The sequence below is a fragment of the Neoarius graeffei genome, chromosome 8 (genome assembly GCF_027579695.1).
Source record: "Neoarius graeffei isolate fNeoGra1 chromosome 8, fNeoGra1.pri, whole genome shotgun sequence".
NCBI classification, from domain to species: domain Eukaryota; kingdom Metazoa; phylum Chordata; class Actinopteri; order Siluriformes; family Ariidae; genus Neoarius; species Neoarius graeffei.
This window is the reverse complement of record NC_083576.1, coordinates 52394234-52410279: the sequence shown is the minus strand read 5'-3', so window position 1 is coordinate 52410279 and position 16046 is coordinate 52394234. Positions and strand designations below refer to the sequence as shown.

At 39.4% G+C, this 16046-nt stretch overlaps 1 protein-coding gene across 1 annotated transcript; it reads right to left on the bottom strand.

Moving 5' to 3' along the window:
• Window positions 1-5641: 5641 nt before the first annotated feature.
• c8hxorf65 (chromosome 8 CXorf65 homolog) lies at window positions 5642-14961 on the bottom strand. Its single transcript, XM_060926934.1, has 6 exons — window positions 14937-14961; window positions 14697-14783; window positions 12833-12946; window positions 12629-12694; window positions 8875-9012; window positions 5642-6190 (listed from the first exon to the last, which is right to left on the bottom strand). The coding sequence occupies exons 1-5, from the start codon at window positions 14959-14961 to the stop codon at window positions 8876-8878; spliced, it is 429 nt and encodes a 142-aa protein (XP_060782917.1). The 3' UTR covers window positions 5642-6190; window position 8875.
• Between the last annotated feature and the right edge of the window lie 1085 nt (window positions 14962-16046).

Here is a 16046-nt window from a genome sequence, read left to right as displayed (position 1 = left end):
AGTTTTTTCTACGGCAGTAGTGAGCCCACACTTTCCTCAGCTTCGGGTCCTTGGGGAATGCAAAAAAACTTACTCCAGGGCATTTCCCATTGGAATTATTGCAACCATAAGCAGCACAATACACCATGATGTCCAATGTATGATGTCCAATGTACTTTAAAGACTATAAAAACAATTTTCTTGTCATCCACTTCTCCATTCATCTACCCACTTGTGCTGTGCCCGAAAGTTTTTGTGACGTATGATCACGTGACAGCGGCTCTTCCGGTTGTAGAAAATGCATATCGGAAGTCGAGCAGAAATGCCATATAATCATCACGAATATAATGATTTTGCTGAACTTAATAGATGATTTTGTATTTGTTGATGCAATTAATTCATATTTTTAATGGAAAGAAACTGATATAGCGTGCATTTATGTTTCATGTCCCATATCCTTTAGTTCTGTGAAAGGCACTATGTAAATTAATCTTGTTGTTGTTGTTGTTGTTTGTGGCAATACACTGTGGGGTTTTTTCCCCAAAACATAGCGCTGAGCATGATGACCAAACACCTCCACCTTGATGGAGTCCAAGAATATTGTTCCAGAGTTTTTTCTGGTTTGTTCAGTTATGCTCCATATTCTTCTTGGAGAGAAGGGGCCTTCCTAGCCACCCTTCCATTTAATTCATACTTCTTTAGTCTTTTCCTGACTGTGCTGTCATGAATATAAACATTTAATGTAGAGGCCAATAGGTCACATGATGTAACTCGTATTTTTCTTTATATCTCTGAGCATTAAATTGTCTCACCTTGGACTAAAGTTGCTGGGACACCTACTCCCAGGAAGATTGGCAACTGTCTTGAAGGCTCTCCATTTGTAAACAATCCATTTCACTGTAGAATTGTGAATTTGAAATTGCTTGGAGATGGCCTTATAACCCTTCACAGATTGATTAGCAGCAGAAATGGCTTCTCTGAGATCATAAGTAATGTGCTTTTCTTCTTCTTCTTCTTCTTGGCATGATGTAGACACCTGAGTCCACCAGAACACCAACCTGCCAAAAGTTCTGATTTTAAAGAGGTAGTCGCACTTATTCATGATTAACTAATTCTTGTGCATTTTTTTTTTTAGTAACCCCTGGCTGCTAATTTCTTTCAATGATTGTGGAAGTAGGAAGGGTGTACTTATTCTTCCCTTCCTGGTTTCTGAATGTTGGTTTACTTTCTGGGCCAAAAATGACGACTGATAAAATAATACTGAAATCTGGGGGGGGGTTCTGTCACCTGAGGTAATTTGTTTGTTTGATAGATGTTGTAGAGGACTACACAATTGTTATTTAAGCCCTGACAAAAATGTACACATGTAGTCAGAAGTTTACATACAGTGACATGAATGCCATCTTGGATATGAATGTCATGGCAATATTTGGGCTTTCAATAATTTCTTTGAACTGTTCTTTTTCTGTGGCAGAATGATCGTACAGTATGCATCTTTAATAAAAAAAAAACACTAGAATTTGGTGCACAAGTTTTAATTTTCTTTGGGTTTTCTGAAATCAACACAGGGTCAAAATTATACATACAGGGTCAAACATTTACATACAGCACACCTAATATTTGGGTAAAATGTCTCTTCGCAAGATTCACCTTGACCAAACATTTTTGTTTACCATGAACAAGCTTCTGGCAGAATTCTGGTTGGATATTTTACAACTCTTCATGGTAGAATTGATAGAAATTCATCTCATCTCATTCTCAATTTTTTTTTCTTTGCATGGACTCGACTTATAAGCACGGTCCATATATTTTCAATAGGGTTGAAGTTAGGATTTGTTTTAAGCTTAATGTGAGCCTGCTTTATCCTCCACAACCAGCTCTGATGTGTGTTTGGGTTCATTATCCTGCTGTGACTCCCAAGTCCCAAGTTGTGTTCAAGTTTCTGATGGTCTATGCTGAAGAATTCTGAGGTAGTCCTCCTTCTTCGTTATTCCATCCACTTTATGCAATGAACCAGTTCCACTGGCAGCAAAACAGCCCCAGAGCATGATGATCCTACCACCACCAGCAGCAGCTGGTACAGTGCCCCTCTGTACATCGTGGTCATTGTGGCCAAACAACTCGATCTTTGTCTCATCTGACCATACAGCTATCCTCCAGAAGGCTTTTTTCTTTGTCCGTGTGGTCAGCTTCAAATTTTAGTTAAGCTTGAAGGTGTCAATTTTGGAGCGGGGGTTATTTCTTGGATAGCAACCTCTTAGTCCATGGTGAGCTGAACTGTAGACAGTGATCCATCAGCTTCCAGTTCATGGCAGGGCTGTGCCATGATGGTTCCCAGATTGTTCCTGACCATCCAAACCAATTTCCTTTCAGCTGAGGGTGACAGTTTGAGTTTTCTTGAAGCAAAGTAGCTTGGCAAAGTGACTACACCTCACAATAACTTGGATACAATTGTTTGAACTGATCTTGGAATTTACAGTTGTTTAGCAATGGCTCCAAGAGACATTCTGGAGTTGTGTATATCTGCAGTCCTCTTTTGCAGATCTGCACTGAGCTCCTTGAACTTTCCCATTTTACTGTGTGTTGGTCAATCCAATGAGTGCTGTAAACAAACCTTTTTTATGAAGGCACAGAGAAGCTACCAGCTGTAGTCAATCATGATCACTAATAGGAAATTAAGAGACCTTGGCCTTGGCAAGATAAGAGACATTTTGGAAGTTTCAGCACCTCTGAATTAATAATCTAAGTGAGCGTATGTAAATGTTTGACCCTGTATGTATAATTTTGACCCTGTGTTGATTTCAGAAAACCCAAAGAAAATTAAAACTCGTGCACCAAATTCTAGTGTGTTTTTTTACATTAAAGATGTATGCTGTACAATCATTTTGCCACAGAAAAAGAACAGTTCAAAGAAATTATTGAAAGCCCAAATATTGCCATGACATTCATATCCAAGATGACATTCATGTCACTGTATGTAAACTTCTGACCACAACTGTAGAATTTTCCCATGACTGTCCATAAAATTTCTATCAAATGAAGAATTTTGACACAAAAAGACACATACTCATTCACACCTAGGGGGAATTTAGTGTAGCCAATACACCAATGTTTATGCGGTTGGAGGAAAACAGGGGAACAAGAGGAAACCCACATGGACATGGGGACAACACATGAAACTCTAAGTAGAAGATATAAAATGAGTTTGAATATTCTATGACATTCAGTGAGGAAAGGCAGTTAATGTGATGATATTAGTGTGTACAGTTGAACAGGATGTGGTAATGCTGGTCATTTTCAGAAATAAAAAAAAAAGCAGCTTCCTTATTCTTGTATATACATCCTATTTAATGAATAAACATCAATACATTTATGTATGTGTAGCAGAAGATTCAACAAGACAATGTTTTATGTCATTATGGAAAATATTTTGCAATGGAGTCTTTATTTTCACTTCCTTCATTTAAAAAAAAAAAGTTTGTTGTTGCACTCTCACCACATCACCACCTGGTCAAAGTAGTGCTCGCTCAGCTTTCTGCTGATAACTTACAGCACATGCCAATCATGAAATCCTTTACACTTTCCAGACTGCAGTCTTCAACATTTCATAAAAATAAACTACCCATTTAAAAGATCAGAGGAAAAATTTGTTCTGCATGATCACCATGGGCGCAAACGGCAAAACTGCTTGCTGACATTTCAGTAACTGCTGCACAGCTGCATTCCACCCACATGTTGCAGAAATATGTCTGGAGTAGCAAAAATGCTCCCACACTCAGGTCTGAGCTCTTACTGAAATTTACCACATTAATGACTGTAAGAAAGAAAACAGGAGACAGAAAATGGAAAGATAAGACTGTGGGTTGAGATTTCTAGAAGGCTGTTTATCTGAACGGCTGCTGTCTTCCTGAAATGTTACTGCCACAGCTACTCATTCAGGCTGGCAGAATTAAGCAAATATAGAAACGAGCATAAATGTTGGCACAACACCCTTGCCTACACCTTTCTAAATATAAATCTGCGTCTTGAGCGTTTCATCAATTTTCTCCCAGTTGAGTGATTCGTGATAACAAGCACGTATTCATACAAACCAATCACAGCTGACTGTGATGACATCATCTGTTACTAAATGTCAAAGCAGATCTGCTGGTGCTCAGAAGTAGAGTGAGATGGAGGACAGAGATAAACAGCCCAAATGAAATACAACTGGAAATCAACTACCCCTATATGCCTTAAAAAAGGGGAAACGTTAAATACATAGACGTCACGTGAAGATACATAAAATGGAGTCAGTGACAAACACAGAACCACCTACATTAGTACACAAACCTAATTAATTTATTACTTTAATTGCAGCACAACATCAATTCCAGTTGAGAACTGGACTGCAGATATAAACCATTCATGTGATCATAATTGTGTGTGTGTGTGTGTGTGTGTGTGTGTGTATATAAAAACCTGAAAGAGATATGTGTATACCCTCTTCTAATACAAAATTCAGCCCAGTCTTGGGAATTATCTGAGGAGTGTAATCAGATGTGTAAAATGAGGTAGAAAATTCAACTCTGCAGTATTGTGGCCTACCATGACTGGAGTTTAGCTAACGATTGCCAGCAGCAAACTAACATGAGTGTCACCTCATCATCAAGTTGAGCTAGTTGTATGGATTTCCATAACTTGATCTCGCCATCCGTTCATCATCGCAGGCAAGTCTGAAGGATAGCATCCAATGTCATCGCATAACTGCTGAACATACATTTTCAAAGGTCTTCCAGCGTTTGCTTGGCCATGTTTAGAATCCTACAGCAGGACATCACTAATGATTTCATTCTTAGCCTTCCAGCAGTGGCCTGCAAAGCGTGTTGTTCTTTCGCAAATTACATCAGAGATGGGTGGTAGGTGCCCATAGAGTTGCTTATTAGTTAGATGTTGCCTCCAGGATATATTCAGTGCAGATCTTAGCATCCTGGTATATGTTCCGTCTAGCTTCTTTTCAAGTTTCGATGTCAGAGTCCATGCGGTACAGCCATAAAGCAGAACAGATGTTACAACTGCTTGAAAGAAATTTCTCTTCATATCAGCAGGAAGGTTTGACTTCCAGATTATTGACAAACTGTCAATTGCACCCCATGCTTTACCAATGCGTGTAACTACTTCACTCTCAGTACTGGAGATTTTACTTCCCAAATAGGTGAATTGTTCTACACATTTTAGAGGGTGACCTGAAGCTGATTTTATTGTTCCACTTTGATTAAAGCACATTAATTCAGTCTTATCTGAGTTGACATGAAGAACAATACCTCTTGCTGCATGTTTGAGGCTGTGGAGAAGCAATTCAGCTTGCGAGATGATATTCACAAGCAACACTAGGTCATCGGCATAATCAGCATCGGTGTTTTTTTCAGCAGGATATCGCTTACTTCTTGCTGGTGTCAGCATCAGTCCATTTTCTTTTATGATGTCTACTGACGTGCGGAGAACATAACCTAAGCAGATAATGAAGATGTAAGGTGCAAGAGTGTCTCCTTGTAAAACTCCAGCTACGATATCAAAAAATTTAGTATCTCCCTCTGGAGATCCAACCATTGCTTGAGTATCTTTGTCAAGTCAAGTTTATTTCTATAGCACTTTTAACAATAGACATTGTCGCAAAACAGCTTTACAGAATTTGAATGACCCCAAACATAAGCCAATTTCATCCCCAATCTATCCCCAATGATCAAACCCGTGGCGATGGTGGCAAGGAAAAACTCCCTCAGACGACATGAGGAAGAAACCTTGAGAGGAACCAGACTCAAAAGGGAACCCATCCCCACTTGGGCGACAACAGACAACATGACTATAACATTAACAGTTTTAACATGAAGTCAGTTTCGTTGACGTTATAACTCTTCATTAATGGAAACTTGAGTGCAAAACTGTTCATGATAACTGCAGTCCTAAAGTTAGCAAGTCAACTGTAGTCCTCAGCCATAAGAGCATTACTGTAAGTGTCCAGAGCGTCTTCCAAGTGTGACTTTCAACTGTCCATATGGGGCCGTCCTCCACAGGAGCAGTGTGATGAGACTCCAACCAGACACAGGGCACCAGGATGGATCAGGCAGGTCCAATGTATCTTTGTAGAGCATCATAATAGCATTCACTGTTTCATTTGGTAAGCCGTACGCCAGTAGGATCTGTTCCATCTTGCCTCTGTGTATTGAGTCGAAAGCTTTGGAGAAATCAACAAAAAGCAGAACTGCTTTTAGATTTCTAGCTCTCACTCCTTCAAGTATTCAACAGACAGTCAGAATTTGAGATGTTGTAGATCTGTTTTTGCGAAAACCATTTTGATTTCTTTTAAGTATCTTCTCCACTTCAGGTCTAATGCGGTTCAGGAGCATCGTGTTATATACCTTGGGCACTATTGCTGTTAGTGTTATTCCTCGATAGTTTTTTGTTGTACCAAAGTCACCTTTCTTGGGGAAAGGGAGAATGCATCCTTTAATTAGTGTCACTCTAATGTGTCACCTAATTAGCTACAACATTACCTAAATAATTACACTGGGCGTATACTAAACATCAAATACTTAATATCACTGTAGAAAAGTAGCTGTTTGAAATTTAAAAGCTTTTGATGCACATACCGTACTTTTATTTAAAACTCTACTTAACAGCTCTTCCCTCCTCTTCCCTTTAATGTGACATGTCCATAGTTCAGATATACAAAATTCATGTTCAGATACTTTTGTCAGCTTCCAAGATCAATACAATTTGTAGTGTCCATACAAAACGGTCCATTATATTGTAATAAGTGGGAAATTTATATAGAGCGGCAGCAACAATTATCGACACCTTAACAATGTTTTGGCCATTGCAAAAGTAGAAAAGACTTTCAATACGTAAATTGTGCATAAATAACTACTCAAACTTCCACTGGAAAAAATGAGTTGATTCCCGATTACTTGTCGTATCAGATCACGTGACACCATTCCACAATTATTGACACTTTTGTCCACAGTTATCGACACCATTCCACAATTATCAACACCCAGATGATCTCATCTCATTATCTGTAGCCGCTTTATCCTGTTCTACAGGATAATGGGCAAGCTGGAGCCTATCCCAGCTGACTACGGGCGAAAGGCGGGGTACACCCTGGACAAGTCGCCAGGTCATCACAGGGCTGACACATAGACACAGACAACCATTCACACTCACATTCACACCTACGGTCAATTTAGAGTCACCAGTTAACCTAACCTGCATGTCTTTGGACTGTGGGGGAAACCGGAGCACCCGGAGGAAACCCACGCGGACACGGGGAGAACATGCAAACTCCGCACCTTTCTTGCACCTCGCCGGCCATGGGGCTCAAACCTGGACCTTCTTGCTGTGAGGCGACAGCGCTAACCACTACACCACCATGCCGCCCTAGTACAAAATATATTTTATATAAATATATCAATGTCAGTGTTTATGTAAACGAGGAAGTAATTCTAATGTTTGTAAACAAATGAACTGATAATGTTTAACCTGTGACAGAAAATATTTTTGTTCCACTTTCTACCCACTTTCTAAGTATTTTCGTAGATCACATTTTGTTAATCATTCGTTGTTTTAATTTTAATTTAATGTTGTATTAATTTCTAGTTTTGTAGTTTAGCAATAAATGTCAACAGGGAATTGACATTGTAACCACATGAAAATCCAGGTCAAAGGTCGCATGTCATACCTCGAACCAAAACTTCATATTTTTACATCTAAAAATATAAAATGTCCACTGATATTGTAATATGTGGCAAATATTTGCAACAAACTGCCAAAAAAAATATTCTGAATGGAATAGAAAAATCTGAATGGAATAGAAAAATCTGAATATTTCAAGCATGTAATTTTTTATATGCTAGGAATTTAATTCTGGTCTAATTCTAGTTATTTCAATAGGATTCCAAATACTCGATAAACATTCCATTCTGTTATGAATCAGAAAAAAAAATTATTATAAATCACAGCACTTTTATTTTTTTTAAGTACTTCATCTACTTCAACAATGTTACACAAAGATCGATCCATAAGAGTTGTAAATGTCACTTAATTCCACAGGGTGTCGATAATGGTGGACACCGGTGAAAGTGATCACTATTATTGACACCTCACGTGACTTCTCAAGTGCGCGTTTAGATACAAAATGGCGACTGTCAAATGAAAGAGTAAGAAACAAAGTAGGTTTCGACAAGGAGATCATGAAATATTGGTGACTTTGATAAGTAAAAACATGTCCATGATCTTTCCACCATGCTTCCCTGCGATGATAATATCCGGGTTTTCCTCTTGCTGATTGTGCTAAAAAAAATTCCATCTCGGGTAACGATCTGTGTCATCAGACAAGATCATAGGGCAAGGGGAGTCTTCCGGTTGATTAATTAACCAATAATAACTGTAGTAACTGAAGCTCACCTTTGTAAAATTGTTTTTTATTGGTAAATCTGAAAAGGTGTCGATAATTATGGACTGTTGATAATTGTAGCCGCCGCTCTAGTTTGCAAAATTCTTTACAAATAAAAAGTTTTTTTTTTATTAGGATTGGATAAGTATTCACCCCTGTTTGTGGAAAACCCCTAAATTAGTTCTGGTCACTTACAATCAACTTTGAACATCCTGCAGAGTGAGTTCTATTAAATCAATCTTTTTTTTTTAAATGACAAGAAAAGGCACAACCATGACTCTGCCTAGAGGAGGCTGACAGGGTAAGAAGCTCTTTAGTCAAAGAAGAAACTATTTTCATCTTTATCCGAGTCGTTTATGAGTAAACATTTTAGATGGGAATTTTAATCAGTCAGAAGATGTAAAGGAAGCTCCTTTCTAAATGGAAACTGGAGGTAGGAATGTAATAAATTATGACCAAAGAAACACCTCATTTGCTCGCTGGCTTTTGACGTCTGACAGGCTGTTTCTGAGCCGGAGTCTGGACTGACTTGATACGGTCCTTCGAAGCATACAGGGTTTTACGACGAGTCTGCTCAAGACTGACTAACTGATTCTGCAGCGCTTCTGAAAGACAAACACAATCAACTCTTTGAATATAATAATAAAATATATGATCACTGGCCATTTTATTAGAAACACCTGTTCATTCATATAATTATCCAGTCTGCCAATCATGTGGCAGCAGTGCAATGCATAAACTCGTGAAGATACCAGAGCATCAGTTCGTGCTTACATCAAACAGAAATGGGGAAAAAATATAATTTCAGTGACTTCGGCTATGACACAGTTGTTGGTCTGTTTTTTTAGAAACTGTTGATCTCCTGGGATCTTCGTGTAAAACAGTCTCTAGAGTTTATACAGAACGATGAGAGGGGGAAAAAAATCTAGTGAGTGGCAGTTCTGCAGGTGGAAACACCTTGTCAATACAAGAGGTCAAAGGAGATTGTCCAGACTGGGTCTAGCTCCAGAGAGGAAAACTACAGATGCTCATATAACCACTCTTTACAACAGTGATGAGCCGAAAAGCATTTCAGGTTGCACATCACACCAAACCTTGAGGTTTGCACAGCAGATGACCACATTAAGTTCCTTCCACTCCTCCTCTCAGCCAAGAGTCAAGAATCTGGCAATCTTAATTTCTGCTGCAACAGGCAGAAATTTGGGTCCGAATTTGGTATAATTTGGTATAACCTGCCTTTCAGGCTGTTGGTGGTGATGAACATACTTTCTTGGCACACATTGGGCACTGAATACCAGTGGTTTGAATGCCACAGCGTATGTGATTATCACTGCTGAACACACGCGTCACTTAGTTTATGGCCACTGTTAACCATCTTATAATGTCTACTTCCAGTCTGTTATTGTACCATGTCACAAACCACAAGCCATCTCAAACAAGTTCTATGAATATAACGAAGAATTCAGTGTACAGTGGTGCTTGAAACTTTCTGAAACCTTTAGAATTTTCTATATTTGAGCAATTCCAGCGTTATGGACGTGACACTTGAACTCAAAATGGCAACAAATGACCCAGTGCATGTTTTATTGTCTCCCAGTATTTAAACAGGTGTTGCATATTTTAAGGCTGTACCATACTGGAGAAGTGATAGAACAAGAACAATTCCCATAGTACATCTAGGGCATGCCAGAAAATGCCAATAAAAGATGCGTTATGGACGTGACAGAAAAAGTATCACTTTTCTTGGGTGACTGTACATTTTTATCAAACTCTGTGAAATTGTAAACCTAATGTCGAAATGGAGATATCCATTTGATAGAGGGGTCCAAGGTGAATATTAAAAAATCTTTGTTTAAAATATTTTGTATTTCATGCAGAGTTTCGGAAGGAAAAGTCAGCGTTATGGATGTGACGAAATTCCGTTATGGATGTGACGCGTCTGAAATAGACATGGCATATGTTTAGAAAATCAGCAATTTAACCACCATAACCCTTTGAAAAACTCTCTAAATATCAGCTAAAACTATCAAAGTTCTTAAATAATATTTAGGATGGCTATTGTTTTGCTGTTTTGTGGATTTTAGCATACATTTCTGTGGCTTGTGGCAATAATATAGAATTGTACATGATCAAAGTTGATTTTAGCTTGGGTTTTACATTATAAGAAAGAAAGATTGACAGTGACACATTAGGTTGGTTACAAATTGGTTCAACTTATTCACATCTGTAAAATACAGGCCTAGGTGATATCTCTGGGAGTGGTTTTGATGTATTACATGTTGCTTTATTTTTGCATGGTGAGGTTGACAATTACATGGAATTGCCCATTTCTGTATAAATATGACCTAAAACATCATCAGATTTTCACACAAGTCCTAAAAGTAGATAAAGAGAACCCAGTTAAACAAACGAGACAAAAATATTACACTTGGTCATTTATTTATTGAGGAAAATGATCCAATATTACATATCTTTGAGTGGCAAAAGTATGTGAACCTCTAGGATTAGCAGTTAATTTGAAGGTGAAATTAGAGTCAGGTGTTTTCAATCAATGGGATGACAATCAGGTGTGAGTGGGCACCCTGTTTTATTTAAAGAACAGGGATCTATCAAAGTCTGATCTTCACAACACGTTTGTGGAAGTGTATCATGGCACAAACAAAGGAGATTTCTGAGGACCTCAGAAAAAGCATTGTTGATGCTCATCAGGCTGGAAAAGGTTACAAAACCATCTCTAAAGAGTTTGGACTCCACCAATCCACAGTCAGACAGACTGTGTACAAATGGTGGAAATTAAAAAGACCATTGTTACCCTCCCCAGGAGTGGTCAACCAACAAAGATCACTCCAAGAGCAAGGCGAGTAATAGTCTGCAAGGTCACAAAGGACCCCAGGGTAACTTCTAAGCAACTGAAGGCCTCTCTCACATTGGCTAATGTTAATGTTCATGAGTCCACCATCAGGAGAACACTGAACAACAATGGTGTGCATGGCAGGGTTGCAAGGAGAAAGCCACTGCTCTCCAAAAAGAACATTACTGCTCGTCTGCAGTTTGCTAAAGATCACGTGGACAAGCCAGAAGTCTATTGGAAAAATATTTTGTGGATGGATGAGACCAAAATAGAACATTTTGGTTTAAATGAGAAGCGTTATTTTTGGAAAAAAGAAAACACTGCATTCCAGCGTAAGAACCTTATCCCATCTGTGAAACATGGTGGTGGTAGTATCATGGTTTGGGCCTGTTTTGCTGCATCTGGGCCAGGACGGCTTGCCATCATTGATGGAACAATGAATTCTGAATTATACCAGCGAATTCTAAAGGAAAATGTCAGGACATCTGTCCATGAACTGAATCTCAAGAGAAGGTGGGTCATGCAGCAAGACAACGACCCAAAGCACACAAGTCGTTCTACCAAAGAATGGTTAAAGAAGAATAAAGTTAATGTTTTGGAATGGCCAAGTCAAAGTCCTGACCTTAATCCAATCGAAATGCTGTGGAAGGACCTGAAGCGAGCAGTTCATGTGAGGAAACCCACCAACATCCCAGAGTTGAAGCTGTTCTGTACAGAGGAACGGGCTAAAATTCCTCCAAGCCGGTGTGCAGGACTGATCAACAGTTACTGGAAACGTTTAGTTGCAGTTATTGCTGCACAAGGGGGTCACACCAGATACTGAAAGCAAAGGTTCACATACTTTTGCCACTCACAGATACGTAATATTGGATCATTTTCCTCAATAAATAAATGACCAAGTATAATATTTTTGTCTCATTTGTTTAACTGGGTTCTCTTTATCTACTTTTAGGACTTGTGTGAAAAGCTGATGATGGTTTAGGTCATATTTATGCAGAAATATAGAAAATTCTAAAGGGTTCACAAACTTTCAAGCACCACTGTACTTCAATGGCCTCTACAGTCGCCAGATCACCACTGGGATGCTATTCACAGCATGAATGTGGAGCTTTAAAAAAAATAAATAAATAAAAACAGCAGTTCTTAGGTGATGCAACTGTGTCACCATGGACCAGAATCTCAAAGGAATGTTTCCAAGAACATGTGGAATCCATGCCAAAGATTTCAGGTTGTTCTGAGAGCAAAAGGGGCTCCTACCCAGGATTAGATTGTGTTTCTAATAAAGTGGCCTGTGAGTGTAAGTATTTTATTATTAACGCATCAGTACAATCAATTTAAGAAAATGCATCTAACTCTTTCTGATATATTACCCTGTAGATCTGAGTCGGGATTTGCCACGTGTGGGGTGATGGAGACATATTGTCCATCAGAGCCACCTGAAGTAAAGAAGAGAAAATGTAAAATGAGTTTTTTCCTTCCTCTTTTCCATTTTTATCAAGCACAGTGTGCTTCTTTTTTATTCTGATGACCTTTCTCTCACACTGAACACAAAGTCTTAAGAAATAAGAACTTACGGTTGATGGTGCATACGATATATGTTTTGCGAGAGGTTAATATTTGACTCGCATGATCCTGGAGGTGTCTGGACATGAAGAGCAGCACTCCTGTTTCATCACACAGATCTAACTCTAAAGCACGCGCACACACACACACACACACACACACACACACACACACACACACACAAACAATTATGCCAGAAAACATTTCAGGGATACTGTATAAAGGCAGTATTTTTGTACCTTCCATTAGGCAGAGTGTGAAACGCATAACATTAATGACATGAGAGCTACATTAATGCTAGGTGAGCCACAGGTGTAAGTAGACACCAGCCAGTATGAGTTAAGAGTGAGCCTGAAATATTTACATCAAGGTCAGCTGTGAAGATCAGACTCATTACACATTTCTTCGCTTCAAGATCATTATAGCCAAGAATGATTTGTGGACAGACATGTATCAGGGAAATGTTGCTGTAGCTTTTTTTCACCTGAAAAGTCTCTCCAAACTCCGTCCCTCTTTAACTTCATCTGCAGCTGAAACGCTTATACATGCTTTTGTCACCTCAAGACTGGACTACTGCAATGCCCTGCTCGATGGCATCCCAGCCAAGCGACTAAATAGGCTGCAATATGTCCAAAACTCAGCTGCTAGGGTACTCGCTCACACCAGGCCCTGGGATCATATCACTCCTATTCTATACAACCTGCACTGGCTCCCAGTTAAATACCGCATTCAGTACAAAATTATCTTACTTGTCTACAAATCCCTACATAACCTGGCCCCTCCCTATTTATCAAATCTCCTAACTCCATATCAGTTCGCTCCACAGATGTCCACCTATTAGCAGTCCCTTACTCTCGGCTCTGCTCTATGGGTGACGGGGCTTTCAGTGTAAATGGCCCTAAGCTGTGGAATGTCCTGCCACTAGCGTTGCGCCAATGCTCAACACTGTCCTCTTTCAAAAAACAGCTAAAAACACATCTCTTTAGCTTGGCCTTTTCTCTTTGATTTTTAATAATGTTATTATTATTATTGATTTCTTATTATTTTATTATTGTTGTTATTCTATTGTTTTGCTTTTTATTGTTTGTTTTTTACTGTTCAGTGTCCTTGGGTACCTTGAAAGGCACTTATAAATAAAATGTATTATTATCTCATCTCATTATCTCTTGCCGCTTTATCCTTCTACAGGGTCGCAGGCAAGCTGGAGCCTATCCCAGCTGACTACGGGCGAAAGGCGGGGTACACCCTGGACAAGTCGCCAGGTCATCACAGGGCTGACACATAGACACAGACAACCATTCACACTCACATTCACACCTACGCTCAATTTAGAGTCATCAGTTAACCTAACCTGCATGTCTTTGGACTGTGGGGGAAACCGGAGCACCCGGAGGAAACCCACGCGGACACGGGGAGAACATGCAAACTCCGCACAGAAAGGCCCTCGCCGGCCCCGGGGCTCGAACCCAGGACCTTCTTGCTGTGAGGCGACAGCGCTAACCACTACACCACCGTGCCGCCCTGTATTATTATTATTACTACTGTCTTTTCTTTTATCAATTCCCCTAGGGTTCTTACCAAAATGTCAGTATATCCATAAAGTTATAGGGAATCACTTGCTGAAGTAGTGTATACACCCTTTCTATACAATTATGAATATTCATTACTTTGTCACCTATAAAGAACTGGTTTATTGTATGCCTCACTACACAAGCTGGACACCTCCTCTCATTGATAAATCACTCCTGTTGCATTGCTTAAAATGTGTATTTTTTTTAAAAAAAAATTCTCTCCTTTTGATCAGAATGACTATCTGCTGCATCTTATTTAGAAAATAGAGGAAATTCTCCAACAGCATGTTTTAAATGTGTATACCTGACGCAGGTAGTCCTAGTATGGATCTCAAGTACTGCAGCAAGCAAATGATGGAGCAATGGCTGTTGACCAAGAACTGCTTGTTCTCTAAACATAGATATTCAAATCATTATTTGAGTACTTTACCATAACTGAACAAAAAATAATATCACGGGATTGGGAATAAAAAATCATATCACATTATTATTATTCCACATTAGTACATTTCTACAGAGATATACAAGCTCATAGATGACCTACCTCCATGTTTTATGTAAATCAACATCACAGTAATATGCAGAAGAAAACTGGCACACGATGCTTGCAGGTCAATTCACCTTTGTTGAGGACTGTAACAGTGACACTGTAGAGCAGAATGATGTCACACCACATGTGTCATGGCAAAGTTATATTTAAAGGGCCTGTGTTATTATTTTCTGGCATTTTCTATACCATTTCTGTCTAGGAAACACATCTCACATGATTTACACTGTACAAGCCCAATTCCAAAAAAGTTGGGACGCTGTGTAAACTGTAAATAAAAACAGAATGTGATAATTTGCAAATCATGGAAACCCTATATTTCATTGAAAATAGTACAATCGAATACCAAATGTTGAAACTGAGAAATTCTCATCTCATTATCTCTAGCCGCTTTATCCTGTCCTACAGGGTCGCAGGCAAGCTGGAGCCTATCCCAGCTGACTATGGGCGAAAGGCGGGGTACACCCTGGACAAGTCGCCAGGTCATCACAGGGCTGACACATAGACACAGACAACCATTCACACTCACACCTACGGTCAATTTAGAGTCACCAGTTAACCTAACCTGCATGTCTTTGGACTGTGGGGGAAACTGGAGCACCCGGAGGAAACCCACGCGGACAACATGCAAACTCCGCACAGAAAGGCCCTCGCCGGCCACAGGGATCAAACCCGGACCTTCTTGCTGTGAGGCGGCAGCGCTAACCACTACACCACCGTGCCACCTGAGAAATTTTATTGTTTTTTGAAAAATATATACTCATTTTGAATTTGTCATCAGCAACACATTTCAAAAAAGTTGGGACTGGGACATGTTTACCACTGTGTTGCATCACCTCTACTTTTAACAACATTCTGTAAATGTTTGGGAATTGAGGAGAGCAATTGCTGTAGTTTTGAAAGAGAAATGTTGTTCCATTCTTGTCTGATATACAATTTCAGTTGCTCAACAGTTCGGGGTCTCGTTTGTTGTATTTTGTGCTTTATAATGTGCCATATGTTTTAAATGGGAGACAGGTCTGGACTGCAGGCAGGCCAGTTTAGTACCTGGACTCTTTTACTATAGAGCCATGCAGTTGTTGTATGTGCAGAAAGCGGTTTGGCATT

Coding starts and splice junctions, on each gene's coding strand:
- c8hxorf65 (XM_060926934.1), bottom strand. CDS start 14,961: ATGTTGATTTACATAAAACATGGAG. Junction 12,695..12,832: donor TATCGTATGCACCATCAACC/GTAAGTTCTTAT, acceptor TCTTTACTTCAG/GTGGCTCTGATGGACAATAT. Junction 9,013..12,628: donor TCCCGACTCAGATCTACAGG/GTAATATATCAG, acceptor TTTGTCTTTCAG/AAGCGCTGCAGAATCAGTTA.